The 23431-nt window shown below is 40.0% G+C and overlaps 1 protein-coding gene across 2 annotated transcripts; it reads right to left on the reverse strand.

The window, feature by feature from the left end:
• Positions 1-257: 257 nt before the first annotated feature.
• Positions 258-23420, reverse strand: PALB2 (partner and localizer of BRCA2). Of its 2 annotated transcripts, none has more exons than XM_043914523.1 (13): positions 23207-23420; positions 21011-21070; positions 20772-20874; positions 16950-18440; positions 13929-14743; positions 13525-13596; positions 11430-11591; positions 10272-10357; positions 9856-10017; positions 8772-8888; positions 6183-6270; positions 3912-4060; positions 258-764 (listed from the first exon to the last, which is right to left on the reverse strand). In XM_043914523.1, exons 1-13 carry the CDS (start codon positions 23252-23254, stop codon positions 557-559), a joined length of 3561 nt encoding a protein of 1186 aa, XP_043770458.1. In that variant the 5' UTR covers positions 23255-23420; the 3' UTR covers positions 258-556. The 2 variants fall into 2 exon arrangements, with proteins under 2 accessions (XP_043770458.1, XP_043770459.1); XM_043914524.1 differs by lacking the exon at positions 23207-23420 and adding an exon at positions 22013-22072.
• Positions 23421-23431: the final 11 nt, after the last annotated feature.

Below are 23431 nucleotides of genomic sequence, written 5' to 3' on the forward strand. Positions count from 1 at the left end.
GAGAAGCCACGTGGATGGGAAGCCCAAGCGCCCCAACTAGAGAGCAGCCCCTGCTTGCCACAACTAGAGAAAACCCGTGTGCGGCAACGAAGACTTAGCGTAGTGAGAAACCAAAGTATACTGCCTATCAGTACATTGAGTTAACCGAGATCTACTGTGTAATAAGCATTGCTGACTGAACATTCTAGCTGTAAAAGAATTAGTTCTTCTTCCTGAAAATCATCTTTACAGGACAGGAAAAAATATGCCAAACAGGATGTATCAAAATAAATATTTATTAACATTTCAAGCTTTATGTACATATACCTTTAAAAGGAAATGTGCAAATGGGAGGAATCACAAAAATCCACTTATATACCCTCTCTCCCAAAGTAAGTACAAATGCGCATTCAAGATCAGTAGTGCCCCCACCATCAGAACACTGTCAGAATGAACACAGGTAAGTAAGTGTTTTAAAACCCTTTCAAATAGTTGCTCCTTTAAAGTAGCCACTTCAAAGAGTACTAAGAGACCAAAAATACCCAGAACACTGTGTTTTCCAGGTTACCCTAACTTTTTAGTAGCGGTATACAAATATATTTCCATCTTTTTGTCCAGCCAACAAATGAGAATCTGTACCTGACCATTTAACAAAAGACCAATTCTGGCCAGAGACAGGGGGAAGGAGAGCAGTGCAGTGACCCAGGAGTAAGTCCCAAACGGCAATGCTTCCAGAAGTCAATACTGCTGCTGCCAAGTGGTCTTTCACGTCGCCTTCCAGGAACCTAGCAGCAAGCAGAGAAGTGACAATTCAAATTACATACCAAAAACAAACAAACAAAAACCATCAAAACAAAAACAGGCCAAAACCATGGTCTCTAGAGCAACAAGAACAAAGACATGTGGGAACACGAATGTGTCCGCATGCAATCCTAGGACTGCTGGCTATGAGTACTAGAGGCGCTGCCTGTCTCTTTGATGCACCTTTGTATCTCCTCACACCAGCTCACTGTGGCCTGCTTCCCACTCGTCAAACCAGCCGAGCTTGGCCTCACCTTGGTGTCTTTGCTTTTGCTTGTCCCTCTCCTTGACAGGTCTAACCCCAGGGCATAGCCTGCCTGGATTTTGGTCATTGTTCAGGCCTGTCATCCGCATAGAAAAGTCACACCTATTCAGCAATCTGAGTGTGCACACACACATACACTCTGCTCCCTGTCTATCGCAGCACCTTCTTTTTACCTTCACAGCAATGTGAGATTGTTTGCTTCTGTATCTGTGAGAATATGAATGTGAGATTCTCTTGTTTCCATATTTGGGGGCTGTCTGTCCCACAGAAAATGTAAACATCATGAAACAAATCTGGTTGTCTTAAGATGGGGCTCTGCAGTCAGCTACCAGGGTTTGAAAGAGTGCCAAATTCTAACCACTAGACCATCAGGGATGGTACTGGGGTTTGAATTCCAACAAAGTAAGAGATGTGTGACCCTGGCAAGTTATTTAACTTCATCAGTAAAATAGAGATAGATGCTATGAGTATCTACTTCATAGGACTGCTTTGAAGTTTAATAAAACAGTTGATATAAAAAGCTTAGTGCAGTACCTAACACATAAGAAATGCTTTGTTGTTCAGTCGCTCAGTTGTGTTCGACTCTTTGACACCCCATGGACTGCAGCACGCCAGGTTTCCCAGTCCTTCACCATCTCCTGGAGCTTGCTCAAACTCACGTTCATTGAGTTGGTGATGCCATCCAACCATCTTGTCCTCTTTTGTCCCCTTCTCCTCCTGCCCTCAGTCTCTCCCAGCATCAGGTTCTTTTCTAATGAGTCAGCTCTTTGCCTCAGGAGGCCAAAGTATTGGAGCTTCAGCTTCAGCATCAGTCCTTCCAATGAATATTCAGGACTGATTTCCTTTACGATTGACTGGTTTGATCTCCTTGCAGTCCAAGGGACTCTCAAGAGTCTTCTCCAGTACCACAGTTTGAAAGCATCAATTCTGTGGCACTCAGCCTTCTTTATGGTCCACATCCATACATGAGTACTGGAAAAACCACAGTTTTCACTAGATAGACCTTTGTCGGCAAAGTAATGTCTCTGCTTTTTAATATGCTGTCTAGGTTTATCATAGCTTTTCTTCCAAAGAGTAAGCGCCTTTTAATTTCATGGCTGCAGTCATCGTCCACAGTGATTTACGAAATCCTTAATAAAAATTAATTATTCCTCACTGCCACATCACCAGTGCCTTGTAGAGAGCCTGGTACACAGTCAAGTCTAAGTGAATATTCTGAGTGTACCAGGTGATATATTTTATCCCTGGCTCACACCCAACTTTGTTTTTTTGCACTCAACTTTGTGTAGCTGTCCGTAGCTCATCTTTTGAAAATCCATAATGTTTTCCTTGACAGTCTCTCCCCAATCCTCCACTGTGAATTAAAGTGCCCTTCCATCCCAAACAGTGCAAGCCTCCTGGCATTATGTCCACCAAACAGCAAAAAAATTTGTTTTTCTTTTCTTTTTTGAGCAGAGAAGGATTTACTATGGGGCCAAGCAAACAAGGAGAACGGTGACTTGTGCTCAAACACCTGAGCTCATGATTTTCTAACTTCCATGAGATTAGGAACAGTAGTGCTTCCTACAGGACTGGCACCAAATAGGCTTTCAAGATTTGCTAAATAGGTTTGAAAAGGGACAAAAGAAATGCTTGATCTAGTTGTTCCATGTAACTTCAATTACTGGACCAATGACTATGCTTCTTTCTTTATATTCAAGAAAACAAGTTTTATGCAAGCACATATTATAGATGAGAGTTCTGAGGTTCTTGTTGCGCTAAGAACACTTGCAGAAATGCCACAGCTGGCTATACACACAAGAAGACGGACTTTTAGAACATGCATCACCTAGCAAGCTTAGGACAAGACCCAAGGAAGGAGAAATACACGTTGTAACCATCAAGGTTGCTTACCCTTGAGAGTTATTAAAGCTAAACTTTGTGATCCTGTTCTATTAGGTTTAATAGACCTATACTAGGTCTATTCTCAAACATTAATAAAAGCAGTATTTAGAAATGATACCTTCAATGTTGCTTGGTTCACCTAAGAATACTAGCACTACTTCAAGCTTTAGATAGCTCAGAAAACTGTTGGGATGCCAGTAACTGTGGCATTGGTAAACAGATCTCATCAATCAACAGATAAAATATTTTATCAAAAGATAAATGTCAACTGCCTACATGATGGAGGTACAGTCAGTATTTCAAAGTACATATATCTTCTTTTTTTTTAAAATTATTTCTTTATTTTTGGCTGCACTGGGTCTTTCTGTTGCTACACGCAGGCTCTCTCCAGTTGCGGCAAGCAGGGGCTACTCAATAGTGAGTGGTGTGTGAGTTTCTTATTGCGGGGCTTTGCTTGTTGCAGAGCACAGGCTCTAGGCAGTGGGCTCAGTAGTGGCAGCAAGGCTTCATTGCCCCACAGCATGTGGAATTGTCCCAGATTGAACCTGGGTCTTCTGTATGGGCAGGTGGATTCCTATCCACTGTACCACCAGGGGAGTCTAAGAGATCTTCTTAAGTGCATTTAAAACTTCCTTAATTTAACTTTTATGGAAAGAACATAAATGATAAGTTTCTTGCAGAGAATATTAATTACTCTGAATATAATTACACCAATATTAATTGGTGTGGGGAAAAACAAGGCTTGACTATACATAAAATACCTATCTGGTGCCATACTGCTGGGCAATCATAGGATGGAGGGAATCTGAAGTTTGACTCAGATCTAGTAAACTTCACACTTCAACCTACTTCTTAGTATTCTTTACCATGATCTGTAGTATTTGTTTCCATTCACATCAGTCACAGAAAAATATTTGGTTTCTACATTTGTACAGATGTTTCTCACAATGTCACACTCATTGAACGGCAGTCACACACTTGCCTTCCAGCTTGCCCGTGAGGAAGGCAGTAGAGCATCGCACCCATACTCAGGGCTGTCTTTGGGTTAATCACAATCAGCTGAAACACAGGGCTTCCCAATAACTCGTTCTCTTTGGCGCAAGGGTGGCTCAGAACAACAAACAGGAGGCCCTGATGTAGGAGAAAAATTAATGACCAAATAAATCACCAAGAGTATGTGGGGGGAAAAGAAAGCGTTGGCAGAGACAAAACCACAGAATCATAGGAACGGCCAACAGACTCTTAAGTCTCGAGGGTTTAGTCCCTGGATCACTCTTTTTCAGGCAGAACCTCTGAGGGGACCACGGAGCTGGACTCTGGGCTTCTCCGGCACAGGGCTCCCCACGACTTTACAGACAGTCTTTGCAGGTGTGAATCGAGCTGACTTATCGGCTTCCTCAACTTTAGAGCCTACTGACATCCATGCCATCCACTTGGGGAAATGCTGGCGTTAAGAAATGAGGACATAGAAACACCTGGACGGAGTCTTCAAACCAGAAATGTTCACCTCTAAGTTGGTTTTTGAAAATTTGGAACACATTTTCCCATAAAAACAATCTTTTCAGTGGTGACAGGATTTTCAGGCCAGTTTGCAATAGCCTGTTTATTTATAGACTAAAAATGATCCAAAAAAGGCACCATCACCTATGGTTGTTTCTGTGGGAAAATGTGTTACAGACCTCCCACGACTTTAAAATTACATGTTCTCAAAAAAAAAAAAAGAAAAAAAAATTACATGTTCTAATAATAACATATTTGTGTATGAAAATATATATGTCACACATATGTATAAACACACATGTATATTGCTGAAAGTAATTATTTCAGGGGTAAAATGGGAAAAATTAATTACTGAGCCATCTTAGGATTAGTAACATTCATTTCTAATTCATACATTTCTGTAATGACTGAATTCTTATAAGGAAATTAATTACCATTATAATTCGTTGGTTGTTAAAAAAACAACTGAAAGTCAAAAAATGTGAAATGCTATATACTTAACTAGGGGTTGGCAAACTGGCCTACAGGTCAAATCCGGCTCAATGCTTATCTTCATATGGTTCATGAGCTAAGTATGGTTTCTGCATTTTGAAATACTTAGAAAAAAGGAAGAACATTTTGTGTCACATGAAAATTATATATGAAACTCAAGTTTCAGAAAGCTTTATTGTCCAAAAAGTTTTATTGGCACAGAGTCACATGATTTGTTTACATGTTACCTCTGGCTGATCTGGGGCTGTAGTGGTAGAAGCGTTGTGACAGAGACCACATGGCCTGCAAAACGGAAAATATTTACTATCTGGCCCGTCGCAGAAAAAGTTTGCCGATTCCTACACTGAACTATTGGCTATTATTTCTGGAGGTTGGCTTCATGGTGACATTTTACTTCCTATATCACACATTTCTGCATTAAATGTTTTAATATCAAATAGGTATCAATGTAATAACAAAAATGTAAAATTATTTAAATGCTTAGTAGGTATACTTAATCATTCCAGAGATGAACTTAACCCTCTTATTTTAGAATAAAGAAAGTTAGCCCCAAGATGATGTGATAGGTTATCTAAGATCACACAACTGCTGAGTTCATCTCCACAGAAGTCGCTGGCCTAGGGAGAGATGCCCCCTTCGTGTTCAGAGCCTGCGGGTGCTGGTGAACGCAGGGCTGCCACTGCGCTGGGCAAGTCAGTCTCCGCTCAGCGCTGAGCCGGCTGCTTGCGCCTCTGCTTGTGGCTCAGCAATCTCTGTTACTCAGGCAGTTACCTCTGACTCCTGGACAAGTACCTTCAGCCTGTTCAGATGTTAAAACCAGACTGTAAGCCAAGTCTACTGACACAGCGCCTAAGAAGCTGTGTTTGTTTCTATACAGGAATGCTGAAGCCTGAGAGAAAAACATGTCTAGGACGCTTTACTCACCCTTCCTAAGGGGATGCATTCACATCACAAATCATTTATGGCAATGTGGTTGGGAGCCAAATCTGAAAATCAGCATATCGTTTCTAGGTACAGTCTAGAAATCAAGGTTTGCCCTTAAGTCATACAGTCAGAAATTTTACCCAGTCATATTGTACCATCACTAATACACACTCATAAATTTCAAGAAAGAGCAAGCAGTGCTATCCAATTTTGAAAAAAACAGGTACCAGAGAGAGGGCCTAGTAACTATGACTTACAAAGTTATCACCCTCATTCAGTGAGACCCACCGAAACACACAGACTAGACACGGAGTGGTCCCAGCAGGTCATGACTTACCATTTCAGAGTAAGCTTTGTGACAGACTGAAGCTTGGTAGGAATCATCGATGTGCATCTTTTTCAGGAGCTGACCAGTTTTTAAGTTCCTTGGACACCAAAAATAAATAAGCTCATATCATTCTTCCAACAAACTGGTTTTCACATAATATTCTCTTATGTATCACAGCATCCTTTAGGAGGTGACCAAGGGAAAAACTAAGGGACACAGGACCTTAGTTTTGATTAGCCACCGATTTAGCTAAAAACAGAACTACAGATTAACTTTGCCAATAGTGTAATTTGATAGTTTAGCTTTAGATTGAACCTGCTATGCCATCAGGGATAAATCTTTTCAAATTCTAGGGGAAAAGTTTTCCAGGATCTCATTTCACTTCTACTGAAATTAGGCACGTGGCATAGCTGTATCATGACAATTTTATCACGCTTCTTGTTATGTCTAAATTTTCCATGTAAGTCAATGGTCAGGAAACCAAATCTGGTTAGGAGAGAAACTACACCTAAAATAGACTTATAATTATCTCTCTATAATATGTTAATACTAGAGCTAGACTAAGATAATAGAGAGAGAAGACTGAGATGGAATAAAAAATTGAAAAAGGAAGACAGAAGAGGGTGAATATAAAGAAAAAAGTTTGTTGGAACCACTCCTTAGTTCTATTGAGGATATGTGACACTGATCACCTGTTCCACCACATGACTCCACTTATGAGAAACCCTCAGTTTTTCGGCCATGCCACATGGCATGTGGGATCTTAGTTCCCAATCAGAGATAGAACCCACACCTCCTGCAATGGAATCCCAGAGTCTTAACCACTGGACCACTAGGGAAGCACTGAGGCGTTGCAACAGAACTTAAGGCAACTGTGGGGCTGAATATTCCCCCTTAAACATAGAACTTAAACTGATACTTAGAAGCTCTAAGAATAGTCCTTTCCCAGCCTCGAATTGCACTCTGATCCTTTATCTACAAAATGCCAACAGGCTATTATTAGAAAAAGAGGGAAACTGAAGGATGTAATGAAAAAAGGGAAAGAGTAGGCAACAGCTGGAAAAGAACTTTTGTAATGAAACATTAGGGAAATGGAAGGTGGAGAAAGCAAACATGGACCCCACTGAAGGTTTTATTTGGGGGGGGGGAGGAGGGATGGGCGCATGAGTATTTATAAAGTGATAGTATAACATATAATATGGAGGTTGAGTATTGAGACTAATCACTAGATTATATTAATAGTTCAGGAGTCAAACAATGAAGGGCCAGGCTACAGAAATAGCAAAAAGAACAGAAAAGACAACGTTTACAAAGAACGTTGTCTGAAATAAGACCTATGTGCAGAAACCCCAAGGCAAGTGCCAGAAGTGGAAACCTGGTAGATTAGGTCAGGGTCAAACTCCAGAGGCTCCCTGGCGGGGAGGGGACAAAGTTTCTTTCAGGGGCCACACTTGCCTAGTTTATTCCTAGAGGGTCAGGGTTGAACAATGCAGAATAGGCTTGTAGGAATGACACTCATAACTTTCTCTCACCAAGACCCATTCTGGCCTCAAGGGAATAATTAATGGAGAGTCTTCTGAGAAAAAAAATCAGCCTCTTCTCCTACCACAAATTAACCTTCAAGTGAAAAGGCCTGGTGTGGCTCTCCCCTGTGGTCAGGAAAGAGGTGGCTGGGGACTCTTTCAACTGTCATTTCCCTATCACAAATTTGTTCATTTGAATCATCTAATCAAACAAGTTTTAGACATCCAGTAATTTTGGACTGTATTCTAGACACAATGACACATCATATAAACTCTGCATTCTGCTCCTCTGAAGAATACTGATTTTGTTTTTAACTCTAGTCAACAGTTAAATTGGCTAAACTCAAATTCTAAATGCTGAAAACCCAGTTCAGTTCTCTTTGCTTTACCTTTTCTTTGCTTCTGCATTAAAAACAGTATTAAAAATCAAGCCTTTTCTACCAAAGCAGTTTCTAAGCAGCCCTTCTACATATTACTGAACAATGCATGTATGGAGTTTAAAGGTCAGCCAGACATTTAACCAGAGTTCAGGGCTCCTTCTCTGGCTGTCTATTTTTTGGGATTTTTCTTTCTTGCTTTCTAGCTGCTGCAGTCTCCTTGATTTCTATCCTTTGGTCCTTTAAGGCAGCAGGACAGAAGGTTTCCTGTAACCACGTGTGCCTCACCTTCGAACAGGAAACTTGCCCAGTGACATTTCCTTCCTCCACGTACTGAGCTTCCTCCAGTATATATTTTTTTCTCCCTCTTTAGTGCTTTCAGATAGTTCTTTTCTATCTTTTGCACAGAATTCATAGGTATTTGAAGCAGAAGAGTTAATCTCAGAAAGCTACTCAGCCATTAACCAGAAAGAGTACATTTTTGACAACAATAAAATTTCACTTAAAGTAGTTTGCTTGGACTATTTGAATTAATATGATGTTCTCGTTAAGATAAGTATATAGCATCTGACAGTAACCAAATAATTACACAATCATATTTACAGAGCTTCTTATTAAATCTTAATAACCCTGTGAAATTAAGAGGTATATCCTGATACTACAGATGAGAAAAATAGGGCTCTCAAGGGGAAGCTTACCAAATAACAATGTTGTTCATTATAGTGGTACCAAGCAGAGCTTCCTGCATTCCTTGAACCTCGGCAAAAGTTAGTATGGTCTCTTCAGGGGGCATCAAAAGCTGTTTTTCTTTGCTTCTGCATTAAAAACAGTATTAAAAATCAAACCTTTTCTACCAAAGCAGTTTCTAAGCAGCCTTCTGCATGTTATTGAACAATGCATAATAGACAGTAACCTAACGACAAAAAAAAAAAATTCACCCAGAAAACGTGTATTCTAAACATTCTACAGTGAACATATACTTTCATATTATCTACCTGGATATATTGTAGGCACCTCAGATTCATCATATCCAAAATTAAACTTACCAGCTCTCTCTTTAAACCTGTTTCTTTCAGCACTGCTATCTCAACTAACTGTTCCACCACCTACCCAGGTGAGCAACCCTGAAACTTGGACTTTATCCTTATCTCTTTCCTCTCTATTTACTCAATCACCCAGTCCTAATGACTTTATTATCTCATCTCTCTCAAATCCACTCTTTCTCCCCATCTCCACTAACATTTTCCTAATTTAAGCAAATGATTATTTATTTCTTGCCTGTTTTATTTCAACGCAGTCCATGCAGTCACAAAGAGTTGGACATGACTTAGTAAATGAACAATTTTACTGCAACAGGTCATGGATAAAGAAGACAAACAAGGTTCATGCCCTCTGTTATTAGGAAAGAGATAAATCCAATAAAGTGTAATGAGTATACGACAAACATAGAAGATGCTCTGAGTTCTGTTTTTAGCATGTTCACTTTGAGGTATCCATGAGATATCTAACAAACAGGCATGCAGGTCCAGAGGCTGAGAAAGAGTTCAGAGTTAGAAATGCATGTTTGTATGCTTGCTGGGCCTCTCGGCTCCACCACCCTCTTCCCTGCCACGGCCGGCTCCGCCTCCCGACACTGCTCTGTGACAGCCCAGGACAGAGGCAGACCCTGTTGCGCTACACATACGGCAGAGAAAACAAGATGCTACTGATTCAACTTCCTCTGAAGCCCTGTGATGAAATCATTTTTGATCTAACAGTAAAATCAACCAACGCTTTTCTTACCCTCCATCTTCGCCAAATGTCGTAATTTCGACTTGCTGATCACAAAGAGTCCCACTGCTACTGACGAGCCTCCTCTTTGCCAGGCCAAGCACAGCTTTGATATTTCCAGAACTCAGGAGCACTTGCTTTTCACTTTTACCATCGGGAGAACAAAAGAGTGCCCTAAACCAAATATAAGGAAAAATGCAGAGCAGTCAGGAGCAAGCCTTTAATATGAGAAGACTAGGCTCAAACTTTAAAAGGAAATTTTAGTCAGGGATGTCACTCTATTGATAGCTTTTTTTTCAAAATGAATCTCTCTTTGGACCTAAATTTAGATTCTTTCAAGACTCAAGTCTAGGTTATAATTTAAACTCAAAACAAGATGACAAAGATCCAGGTAAAGAAAAAAAAACCACGCCTTGAGAATTATTTACCTGATTTCTCTGATTTCCAAATTTCCCAAAGCCACACACACAAGATTGCAAACATCAGGCACTACAACTATCTGTAATACCGGAACCTAAATAAAACAAAGTAGCCCAAAATTATATTTGGTTATTTCATTTTTAATTAATCTAAACTTTCCAAAATTTGTCACATTTCTTTCTAATGTCACCGTACCTAGTTTCAAACACTTGAGGAACTGTGAAAAAGTTCAGCAAACATCCTCTTTTTATAAGATGTAAACTCAAATAAGCTATGTGCATGATAGTGTTTACTGTGGCATTTATTTAACATAATAAATGCTTCTAGTGATGGGAGAATAATTAAATTCTGGTATGTGGACGAATGGAACAACATGCAACCATTTAAGACAAGCTTATGCACTGAACAAATATTTATGAGCAGCACTCTGCCAAACACACTGCTACCGGCTGTGGGTCTACTGGAGAACAAGAATGAAATTTGCTAAGACAGTCGATCTTAAGCATTCTCACCAAGGAAAAAGGGAAACTGTGAGGTGATATGCTGATTAACTTGATTATGGAAACCCTTTCACAGTGTGTATGTACATCAAATCATCACACTATGCACTTTAAATATATTACATTTGTCAATTATACCTCAATAAAGCTGGAAAAATAAAATTCAAAATAAACAAATAAGTAGGAAGAATATGTAGAAACAAGCAAACATATTTATATAGCAAGAAAAGGCAACTTAACAATTTTAAGCATACTCAGACTGCAACCATGAAAAATACATACAAAGGTAGACAAGGACAGAAGAAACTACGGCTAGAAAAAAAACAGAAATAACATTTTGATGAGAGGTATCAGCAAGTTTAGAAGTCAGAATAGACAGGAAATTTCAAGATTCTCCAGCAGGTACAACGTAAAAATCCACCTCTGGATAAACATATGATAAAGCATGGTATTAACTCTAGAATCTAAATGCTGGGCATATGGGTGCTCCCTATATCACTTTCCCATATATTTGGAAATTTTCATAATTAAATACTGGGGGGAAAAACATCATTTCTCTGCTCTGTCTCGCATAGTCACAGACCCTCTATTTTTGGTAAGCTGCCCATCTGTATTTTCATGCAAATGATTGCAAAGATCTCTTTCAGCTATAAGATTCTGATTTACCTCTGTGAAGTGCCAGGAATAAATTTTTTCCCACTGCCAAGCATCCAGAGGTTTCCAAAGAGAAACGACGTATTCACAAGCAGTTACGATACACGGCTCTTTGAAACCAGCTATTTCCCACCACGTGGCACTCACATCCACAGAACAAGAACCTGAAGGATTCTGACACAGAATAGCAACAACAACGACGTTAAAGGGGTTCCTGGGGGCAGAATAAACATGAAAAGTGATGGATTACAAGGATTAGATGAAATACCAACTGAATGTAATTAAACTTTCATGCAGGTCAAAAGAGACTTGTGGGTCTTATGTAACTACAAAAATTGCCCATACACACTCACAATGAGAGATTTTACAACGGGTAGCTCCAGACTGGAACAGATTCGGATTTAACCATCACAACAGACCCTAAGACCATAAGAACTAATTGAAACGTTAGTTCCTTAAGAACCTTTGGAAATGAAACATTCTCATGAAACACCCATAGGTTAAAGACAGAATAAAACTGAAACAACATACTATTTCTAAATGAAGATGCAGAATGTGGTGCCCAAAGCAGTACTTAAAAAAACTCCTATAATTATAAAGGTATTAATATTTATAAAAAATTCATACAGATAAAAATAAAGCAAGCAGCTCAAGAAGTTAGTAAAAGAACAATGAAATAAGCGCAATGAAAAACAGAAGGACTTACGAACAATAAAAACAGGGAAAAAAATGAAAGAGGAAACCAAAAACTAAATTAACAATCAACACAACAAAAAACTAGGTTTTCGTGAAGACTTACAGAATGGACAAACCTCTTAAGTTTGATGAAGGTAAAAAATGCGTTCAGAGGGCTTCCCTGGTGGTCCATTGGTTAAGAATCCATCTTGCAATGCAAGGGACACCAGTTTGATCCCTGGTCTGGGAAGATCCCACATGCTGCAGGTCAACTAAGCCCATGAACCCTACAGCCCAGGCTCCACAATAAGAAAAGTCACTACAATGAGAGCCCACGCCCCGCAACTAGAGAGTAGCCCCTGCTCAGTGCAACTATAGAAAAGCCTGTGCATAGCAACAAAGACCCAGCACAGTCAAAAATAAAGTAAATAAAAAAAAAAAAAAAAACAAAAAACTTTTAGAAATGGGGAGTGAGAAGAGAGAGGCGTAACTGCACATACACAGACCAAAAAACTATGAGAATAAGTGACTTTTTACCTACAAATTTGAAAATGAATCAAATGGCTGATTCCTTTAAGAAACTGTTATTAAAACTGATTTAAGAATAGCTTCAAAACAATATAAGTGTATCTTTTACAGAAAAGGAACCTGGGACTCAGAGGCTAAACAATTTGTGCCAGGTCACATAGCCAGTGATCTGGAGAAACAGTTTATGTGGATTTAAATCTCTTTTTGTCTACACCAGTTGTTCTCAATTAGGGGTGGTGATTTTGCAACCCTCCCCCGGGGGGACAGTTAGCAATATCTGGAGACACTGCTGTCATCTGGGGAGGGGGTGTGACGAGTAGGGACCACGGCTGTTGCTAAATGCCATACAGTGCACAGGCCTGTCCCCAGCAACAGAGAATAATCCAGCCCCAAATGTTAACAGTAGTAAGACTGAAGACCCCTGCTCTGTACCGTCCTATTTCAAGTATAAAAAGCTCACCAGGACACGGGTCCAATTCACTTCACAGGATTTACCAGAATATTATTTATGTTTCTCGGAACCATATATATCACACAGCCTATGAATATTAACCATTCACTATGTTATAATCAAGAACTGTTACCCATTTTCTTATAAAGTAAGTGATTCTTCTAGAAATACTATATTATTTGGGTAGGAGAGTCATGAATAAACCCTCTCTGTCAAAATGCCTGATTTAAACATAGATACAAAGTTGAGCTCCCTAGCTTCAGTTTTTCTTGGCAATAGCTTGACATAAAAACTTCTTCAGAAGATCTCAGAATACATATAACAGGTAAACATTGCAAAGGAGAATTTAAATGATTTTCTCAATTTATTTTATCAAGGATCAAATTTTTCTGAATTTTCCAACCAGTTCATTGCATTTTTTGCATGTAAGACACAAGAGATAAGTCTTCTGACCTTTAACTTTGAAACCAGCTGTAGGGTGCCTGGGTTTAAGCTATCCCAAGCAGGAACCTCTGCTATTTCAGTCTGTGGAGACAAAAACCACATCATTAATATATACATTATATATGGTACCTGTCTGTATCACTCATTCTTCAAACTATTTCCTATGTTTTATTTTCTGTAAAAGCAGCGAAGCTCCAAACGCAACTGCTTCATGAATAACAAAGAGAACAGCATCCCTTAAAAATACACATATTTTAATTAATCCTAATTTCCCCAGAATGAACTTAATATTTACAGCGAAGTCATATCAAAGAAACATGGTAAAACATTTTAAAACACTGAGGAACTGAGTCCATGTTCACTAAGACACTTCATTCCTTCAGAGAAAACTTCATGAAGAATGCAGTCTGTACCTGCTCAGCGGAATGTCTCGGTGATTCCTGGAGCTGACTTGCTTCGTAGGTCAAAGACTCGGTGGGCAGAGTTGTTGCTTGGGGACCAGAGCCAGGGTCACAGGAAGGATGTCCTGCTCTTCCGGCCACATGCTGGCCGCTATCTAATTTCAGGGGGCTGCTCCAGCTGTCGCATTGTTTACGACTGCTAGCCAAGCTGACTGTGGCTTTGAAGTGAGAAAGATGGGGTAGAGAGCAGGTTTGTCCGACCACCTCTGCAGAGACCTTTTCTCTGTGGGCTTGGGAGCCAAAAGCTGGAGTAGCGCCTAATATGGGGAAAGCAGGTGAGCACAGGTCTGCCGTCAGTCTGTCATTATCATCAGAGGCAACAGTATTCAAAGGAGTGAAAAGTAAAATGGATGAAGAAAGGTCCTTTCTCCGAGGCTGGCTTCTTTGGCTTTGCATTTTAGAATGTGCCTTTCCTGGTAGAATAATTAGTTCCTCTTCCACGTCCTCCTTTTCTATATTGCTTTGTTTAGGGCTTGGTTCCTCCACAACAATATAACTTTCCCCTTTAAGATGCCCCTCTCCATGTACTTTTGATCCAGAAGGCTCCATCAGCTTTTCTGAGCAGGACTTCAGTTTTTCAAGCTTAAGAGACCCAAAGTCTTCGTCAGGTAACTGAAAGTCTGTGATTTTGAGAAAAGACGACAGATGCTTTAAACTTAGCATTTCGCTCCTATGAAATGGAGCACTGAAAGCATCATCTTCCGAAGAGAAATAAGCGTAATCACTGCAAGAAAGGGAGCCTTCTCTTTGACAATGACCTTCCTTCCCTAAAACAGAAAGCAACAACAAAAACAGATCCTCACCAATTCCCACCAGACAGTGAGTTTCTAAACCCGAACATCATGCAGTGTTTTCCCACCCAGGGCTCTAAAACTTCTGTGGACAGTTCAACAATCAGACATAGGCTAGTGCATAATGAGCAGCTCTCCCTCTCCCTCCGCAGGACCAATCCCCGTGTGGTGCTGACAGCGCTGGCTGGGACCAGTCTGGTGCCAGCTCTGCCACTGGTTCGCTATGTTATCCTGGGCAAGCCAAATTCACTTTATTTCCCCTTGTCCCTTCTGAGGCAGCTGGGTTAAGAATCTCTAAAGTCCCTTCTGATCCACAACTGTCATTCCAACAGGCTATCAGAGTACAGTCTACAACATGCTGGCTCTTCTCACTGAAGAAAACACAGTCCCCTTTTCAAACAAAGATTAAGTTATTAGACTTCGAGCAACAGGAATTCTGTATCATTCAAAATGCAGCTACATCCAATACCTTATAAATGGATGAGAGCTGTGCTACATGTATACAATGGAATATTACTCAGCCATGAAAATGAATGAAATGCTGATATGTGCTACAATGTGGATGAATCTCGAAAACTAGCTAAGTAAGGGAAAGCAGCCAGACACGAAAGGTCACATCTTACATACTTCCATTAATATAAAATACCCAAAATAAGTAAATCCACAGAGACAGAACAGATTAGTAGTTGCCAAGGACTGTCAAGAAAATGGGGAGAAACTGCTTAACAGGTATGGGGTTTCCCTTTGGGATGATGAAAATGTTTTGGAACTACATAGGGGTCATGGTGATAAAACACTGTGAATGTAACTAAATGCCACTGAATTGTTCACTTAACTTAAAATGGTTAACTATGTTATATGAAGGTCACCTCAAGAAAAAAAAATTTTGTATGTACCTGTAGGTTACTGAAATCACAGTAGATTATTTCAAAGTATACAAAACAACATTTCAAGCTTATTACTAGATTGTCCTGCTTTCCAATTCCTTTCTTGTTGGCATAAAAAATGATGATTAAAAAAGTCATGATTATTATTTTTTAAAAATATTTTAAATTTATTTGTTTGGCTGCACTGGGTCTTAGTTGCAGCATGTGAACTCTTTTAAGTTTACATGTGGGATCTAGTTCCCTGACCAGGGAATATGGAGTCTTAGCTAACGGACCACCAGTGGAGTCCCCATGATTATTATTTTTATTTAAATTAATTAATAAATTGTGGCTCATAAGTCAAAGCCTGTCCAATGGTACAGAGCAGCTGGCTGCCTGTTTTTGTAAACAAAGTTTTATTGAGACACAGTCACATTTACACATTGTGTATGGTTACTTCCACATTACACTTGAATAGCTATGACTGAGCACAGAGACTGTATCTTCTATTTGGCCCTTTATAGAAAGTCTGCTGAGCTCTCACACAGAACTGGAGTGAATTATCTAGATTTTGTGCTCAGTTTATCAGGTACAACTCCCGAGTAAATGAATAAAGAAGTTTAAGTTATAACTTGTCACTTGATATCCTCCAAAATCTTGTGTCCCATGAACCTCAGAAACACTATTAGATAGTTTACCTCCCAAAGTAGCTCAGACGTGTTGCATTTTATTACAGTCATTCCTAAGGGAGTTTGTCAGTGGATTCTTACTCTGACATGGATTTCATTTCAAATATACTTCCCTGTATTAGTCATTTCTCCCCATGGACAAAAGACTGTATTGTAGTTGAATAAACACTAATTTTAGGTAAACATCCAATACATTTTCCCTCTCAGTGTCAACTTTTTCAACCATATTTGTGAACTCTGACACCATGCAGCCAGATGTGAATCTTGACCCTGTGGCTTTAAAGACACTTTGATCACCTGGCCTTCGATTCCTCATCTGTAAAGTGAGGATAAAAATATATTCTGGGAACTTCTCTAGTGGTCTAGTGGCTAAAACTCTGCACTCCCAAAGCAGGGTGCCTGGTTTCAACCCCTGGTCAAGGAACTAGATCCCACATGCTGCAACTAAAAAAGATTCCATGTACTGCCAAAGATATAAGTAAGTAATAAAAAAACAGATTCTGCCTCATGTACAGTTGGCGTGATGATTCAGTGAGTTAGTATCTATATAACATTTAGAAAGTGATGCGCATATAGTGTTAGCTACCACCCTCACCAGCCACCACCAACAACCACATCTCGATTTACCTTTAACTCTCTTCTTACTGTGAATAACTGCCTTTTCATTCTGATCTTTGTGCAAGGCAATTTCTTTCTTGGACTTATTAACACCTGATGTACCAGAAGTTGGCAAAAGTAGTTCATGGTGATCTAACGGAGAGGTGCACGCTGACTTTCTTTTTCCTCTGCATTTTCTACCTGATGGCTTGGTAACTGTCTTCCTAGAAAAGTCATCTTCTGTGGAGCCAGTGGAAGAGCTGACTTCAGTTAATGAGAGAAGTTTCTGAGGACTTCTTGAACTTGGTTGTTCTGCCTGTGTGCCAGACACCTTAATTTCACTTTGCTTATTTTTTTCGTTGGAAACGTTTACTTTTTTAGCAGATTCCGTCCTCTTATTTTTACAGCCTTTTTTTCTGACACCTAAATGACTCTGAATTACAGCATCCAGTGCTACTTTCCTCTGGCAACTTGACATGCGCCGTGTTGTCCTAACGTAATACTCTGCAGGAAAGAGAAGGCCTTCAAGCACCGTGCAAGAACGTATCCGATCTTCTGTAGAAACAGGAGAAATTACTTCCAGGCTAAGATTCTTAGACTGACTTAGAACTTCTTTCTCCAGAAGACTTTCATTTCTACCACCGAGAACATCACTGGGAGATTTAAGAGACATCTCTGTGTGATTTTGTTCTTTTAAGTTTCGGTTTTCATTTTCCACTAAGTTATCACAAGTGAGTTCATTTATAAAATGTGAATTATCTGCCTCTAAGTTAGGACTTCTAGCTGCCTGGCTACTTGTATGTCCAGCTTTGTTTACCTCTGGGTTATCTGTAGAGACAGTCATTTTTTTCTTCTCTACCTCTAAGTTTACAGGTGAAGCAGAGCTAATGTTTCTTAAGCTGTGAGTAGTAAGTTTGCAGTTACTTCTAGGATGCTTGTGTTCGAGGCGCTGACCACTACTGCTGTCTGATAGCGTAGGCAGAGGAAGAGTAGTCACCTTGGGGAAATCATTTCCTCTAAGGAGGGCATCAACATCTCTCTGTGGTTTGGTGCTTGGTAGAATTAATACACTCCCTACATTAGTTTCTGTAACTGGTGCTGGAGAATTTGGAATGGCAGACTTAGGACTTGAAAGGGGGTAAGTTCTTAGTTCAGTTACAGGTATTCTAGGATTCTCTCTATTGATTTCTTCCTGTTCCTTTAGTCTTTTTCCAGAGAGTATGAGCGAATCAGTGTCAGAGAGAGATTCTCTCTCCTGTGAAATACATGTTCTCTCCTCTTTCTTTCTTCTCCCCAGCAGCTTACTCTGCCTTTTCTTAGCATCAGGGCCATTGACCCTGAAAGGAAAATGTTCCTGATTATAATCTAATCCTTGTATGCGTGATCCTTCCACTGAGACGCGTCCAGAGCTAAACGACCCAGGTTCAATGTCAAGTGAGCTGGGTGTCTTTTCTCCAGTTTCTTCATCAACATGGATACTGATTTGCAACGTGTCACGAGGAGATACTATATTTTTAGGTTCTGAAGAAGAAAAATTATATAGTTAATATTTTTAAAATGAAACAAAAACTACCCCATATTTATTTTTAAATATTACATATAAATATTACTAAACATTTATTTAAAAGAGAGTCAATGGTATATCATTTAGGCAGATCAAAGTAAGTTTTTAATAATCTCACGAACTATAGTAATATTAAGTAAATGTAACAAAAATGGAATTGTGCTGGAAAAATGATTTTCAAACTAAACAATTATCTATTCTTGGGACTTCCCTGGTGGTCCAGTGGCTAAGAGTCTGTGCTCCCAATGGAGGTGGCCCAGGTTTCATCCCTGGTCAGCAAACTAGATCCCATATGCTGCAATTAAAGATCCCACATGCTGCAACTAAGACCCGGTGCAGCCAAATAAATTGTAAATATTAAAAAAAGATTATTCTTTATTGTAATCGTCTTTTCTTAGTTTTTTCTTCTTTCAAACTTTACTGAACTACAACTGAAAGGTAAACATTGCACATAGTTAAAGTGATGTTTTGATATATGTATACATTGTGAAACGGTGGCACAATCAAGCTAACATATCCATCACTTCATATAGCTATGATTTTTTTGTGTGTGATGAGAAGACTTAAGGTCGGTTCTCTTAGCAAATTTCAAGTATATAATATAGTATTATTAACTACTGTCACCACGCCATACATTAGCTCTCTAGGACTTATTCATTCTGCATAATTGTAACTCTTGACTCTTTGACCAACATATCCCCATTTCCCCCATCTCTCACCTGATTTTTTACTTCATGCCCCCTTTTGGGCTCAAGTAATTTTCATACCACTTTTCTATTTCATTAGCTTCTGATTTTATGATTATAAATTAGCTGACTTTTAACATGAGAAATGACCATTGTTTTTTATTAAAGTATTTTCAGCCAGACTTTCATCTTTGTGCACATATAAACACTTAACTAAAAAAACCATCTTTCCATATTTAAGCAATAAATATAATTTCTAAAAGTTAAAATAGAGAAAAAGAGCAACTAAATAAGCAATCCAAATAAAGTATAGTTTCTTGCTCACAGAATGAGAGGAAATATTTACAAATCATGTATCTGATAAGGGTCCAATAGCTAGAATACATGAAGAACACTTACAACTCATCAATAAAAAGACAAATAACCTAATAAAAACAGATATTTCTCCAAAGAAGATATACAAACACACGAAAAGATGTTCAATATCATTAGTCACTAGGAAATGCAAATCAAAACCACAATTAGATACCACTTCATATCTATCAGAACAGTTATAATTTTAAAAATAGAAAATCACAAGTATTAACAAGGATGTGGAGAGATTGAAATTCTTGTGCATTGTGGTAGGAAAGTAAAATGGTGAAGTTACTGTAGAAAACAGTTGGGTGGTTCCTCAAAATTAAACACAGAATTATCATATGACCCAGAAATTTCACTCCTAGGTACATATGGAGAGAACTGAAAATATATGTCCACAGAGACAACTTGTACATGAATCTTCATAGCAGCATAAAAGCCAAGATTTATAACAGCCAAAAAAGTAGAAATAACCCAAGGGTTCATTAACTAATGAATAGATATACAAATTATATCATATCATATTATATTATGGCTCAGAGCTTCACTGAGTTACACAAGCCCCTTCACCATGACAAGGCTGTGATCCATGAAGGGGAATGAAATATTATTCAGCTGCAAAAGGAGGGGAGTACTGATGCACGCTTAGATGAATGTATAGATGGATAAATAAAGGTTAAAAACATTATGCCAAATGAAAGAAGACAGTCACAAAAGGCCACGTATTGTATGGTTCCATCTATATGAAGTGTCCAGAATAGGAAAATCCACAGAGACAAAAAGCAGATTGGTAGTTGTCCAGGGGTTAAAGGTAGGATGGATACAGGGTTTCTCTCTGAGGTGGTGAAAATGTTCTAGAATTAAGACAGTGATGATGGTTACACAATCTTGATGATGGTTATATAAAGAAGCAATGAATTGTAGACTTTAAAGAGTCTACTGTTACTCCTTATCTTCTGATTGTGAGAAAAAGAACCATAGCCAGGGGATTTCCCTGGTGGCCCAGTGGTTAAGAACCTGCCTTCCAAGGCAGAGGATGGGGGTTCGCTCCCTGGTCAGGGAACTAAGATCCCCCACGACAGGGGACAACTAAGCCTGCGTGCCCCAACGAAAATCCCGCATGCCACAACTAAGACTCGACGCAGCCAAATCGAGCCAAATATATATATTTAAAAAAAGAACCACAGGCAGATTTACGTGGGAAATGAGTAATCAAGAAAGCATAAGAGAATGGGCTAGCTTTACCTGTGTGGGTTAGCTGTGTTGAAACTTCCTGCTGGAGTGAGGAATCTTGTTCTTCCACTGTTCTCCTAATAGAATTTTTAAACTTCTCGGCTCTTTGGGCACGCTAGAGAAAACAGAAGCAGCTCAAAAAAACAACTTTATGAAAAAGAAATAAATTTTTGTTAACAGCTTAAATAAAGAGCTGTCTTTATATACTTTGTGGCATTAACAGCAGTTTGAGAGAATGTGATTTTACTTACTTGAAGGCGGGCCAATGTCTTGGTGTATTCCCTTTTCAGGAATGCTAATTTTTCTTTCAACTGGAAGAGGAAAAATACCAAACAAAACTGAGCAGGTGGAAAGAAGGCATTAGAGAGAAGGGATGCACGGCCTGTTAGACACCAGGGTGCAGAGGTCAGCAGGTCTCTCAGCTGGAGGTGGGGAGGAAGTGGCACTGCTTCACTCTCCTTTCAGTTCTCACAAGACATCAAGTTCTCTAATGCATCTCTGCATAACTTGTTCTTATCACCTGGAGCAACTCTCCCCAACTTACTTTGCTAATTCCTACTAATTCCTCAAACCTCGGCTTAGATTTTTATTTCCCTGAGGGAAACTTCTAGGCAAGTTTCTAAACTAAGTCCTCCTCCAAATCCAAGTTAGGATTCCACCTCTCCTCTGTGCTTGCTTTATCACAGTACTTACTATACAGACTGTCTACTTCTCTGTTTCCTCCTACCTCACTGGGAGATCCTTGAAGGTAGCAGGGGCTATCATCCTCAGACAATCATTCAACTTATGAGTCAGTTATTCATCCAGGCATCTCCAGTACCAAGAACACTAACTGATGCCCACTATGTCAGTTATAGTTCCAGGTGCTACATCTACAGAGGGGTCAAGGCCACTGCTCTAGGCAGCTTACATACAATGAGGGATACACATAGTAAGTAAGGAAACAAACAGATAAGATGACTTCATGTGGTAATCAATACCTAGATAAACAGAGTGTTGGGAGGTGTCCGGGATACAGGAGAATGGACTACTTTAGAGACAGTGGCCAGGGAGGCATTTCTGAGGAATACCACATGAGCTCCGACCTGATGGAGCAAAGAGCTAGTTTTGGAAAGATCAGAGGGAAAGCAATTTGTCCAAGACAACACAATTTAAAACCAGCATGACTCAAACCATGCAGTCTGGCTGTAGGATCTGTGCTCGTAACCTCTTCTCACAGCTTATCACCACCCTTATCAACATCTGAGAATTACCTTGTTGATTTGTAAGTGAACTTTTCCACCACCACTGCAAGGCAGGCTGGGATGAGAGGACTGATGAGTTACGGTGAATGAAGAGTTTTAGCACCATGCTTGGAAGAGCCAGTGCAAGATACCTTCAAGTTAACAACCCCAGTCAGTTCCCTGGTGGCTCAGTGGCTAAGACTTTGCCATCCCGATGCATCCGGCTGGGTTCCATCCCGGGTCAGGTAACTAGATCCTACATGCCCCAAGGAAGATAGAAGATCCCATGTGCCACAACTAAGAGGGGGGCCTCCAAATAAATAAATATTTTGTGAAAACCACAACGTCTGCTGGAACAAGCACAAGGTGGCATGTATAAGGACAGTCAGAGCAGCACTGTCGTAGAATCAAAACCTGCAAACAAAAGGCTCTCAGCAGAGAAACATATAAAGAAAAGATGCCACTTCCATTTGTAGGATACTATACAGAATTTAAAAAATAATTTTAAAAAAGGTAAGTAAACATGACGCAGGTTCCATCCCTCCGTTGGGAAGATCTCCTGAAGGAGGGCATGGCAACCTACTCCAGTATTATTGCCAGAAAATTTCCATGGACAGAGGAGACTCCAGGGCTACAGTCCAGGGGGTCGCAAAGAGTCGGACACGACAGAAGCGACTGAGCAGAAGCAGGAGCAAAGACGAATTAACGTGGACTTTAAACACGGAGAAGCAAAACGGAAGTTGCAGAACCATCTAGATCATACCATTTATGAACATTCACCTTCCCCCAAAATATATAATTACTCTTTGGTGATTAGAGAATACAAACACGCCCCTCCACACCTCCACCACCCGTCCGACTTGCACATAAAAAATATCTGAAGTCCAGATAGTTGAGAGATTTACTTAACGGGTGGGATGGGAGAAGCCAAAACTGACAGTGTGCAGGGTGGAGTGGGGAAGATGTCAAAGGGGACCTTAGCTTTATCTACAGTTTTACATTTTGTACTTTTGCACTTCTGCTGTAAAGAAAATTTGTTCTTTAAACGCCACCAAGGGAGCACCGCGCTCTCCCACACTTTCACTTCCTGTGTCCCCTCAATCCAGAGAAAAGTGCAGGTTAGGGGTCACTGCCGCCCTTGGACGGTCGAAGGAAGCAAAGACAAGCCTAAAATCCTGGGATGGGGGTCAAAATCGGAGTCAACCCTTCCCGCATCCCCGGCACCTTTTCCTTCTCTTCACAGCTGAGGGTTTTCCCAGGAGGCTCTTCCATCTGGCTGGCGGCCAACAAAAAAGAGCATTCGTCGCTGGCCCCAGGCCTGCGGACAAAAACAGCCCGGCTGGCCCTGGGCCTCAAGGCACCCCGCGAAGGTTTGAGGACCCCGGGATCCCCACAGCACAAGGCCAGATAGCCCACGCCGGACGGGCGCGCCAGCAAACCTGGCCAATC

The sequence above is a fragment of the Cervus elaphus genome, chromosome 10 (assembly GCF_910594005.1).
Source record: "Cervus elaphus chromosome 10, mCerEla1.1, whole genome shotgun sequence".
NCBI classification, from domain to species: domain Eukaryota; kingdom Metazoa; phylum Chordata; class Mammalia; order Artiodactyla; family Cervidae; genus Cervus; species Cervus elaphus.

Bases quoted from the DNA above. Each gene is read 5' to 3' on its own strand.
- PALB2 (XM_043914523.1), bottom strand. From the start codon at position 23,254: ATGGAAGAGCCTCCTGGGAAAACCCTCAGCTGTGAAGAGAAGGAAAAG. The intron at 10,358-11,429 runs GTAAATCAGAAT...TGTTTTATTTAG, and splicing joins ATTCCTGGCACTTCACAGAG to GTTCCGGTATTACAGATAGT. The intron at 8,889-9,855 runs GTAAGAAAAGCG...TTTTTAATGCAG, and splicing joins ACATTTGGCGAAGATGGAGG to AAGCAAAGAAAAACAGCTTT.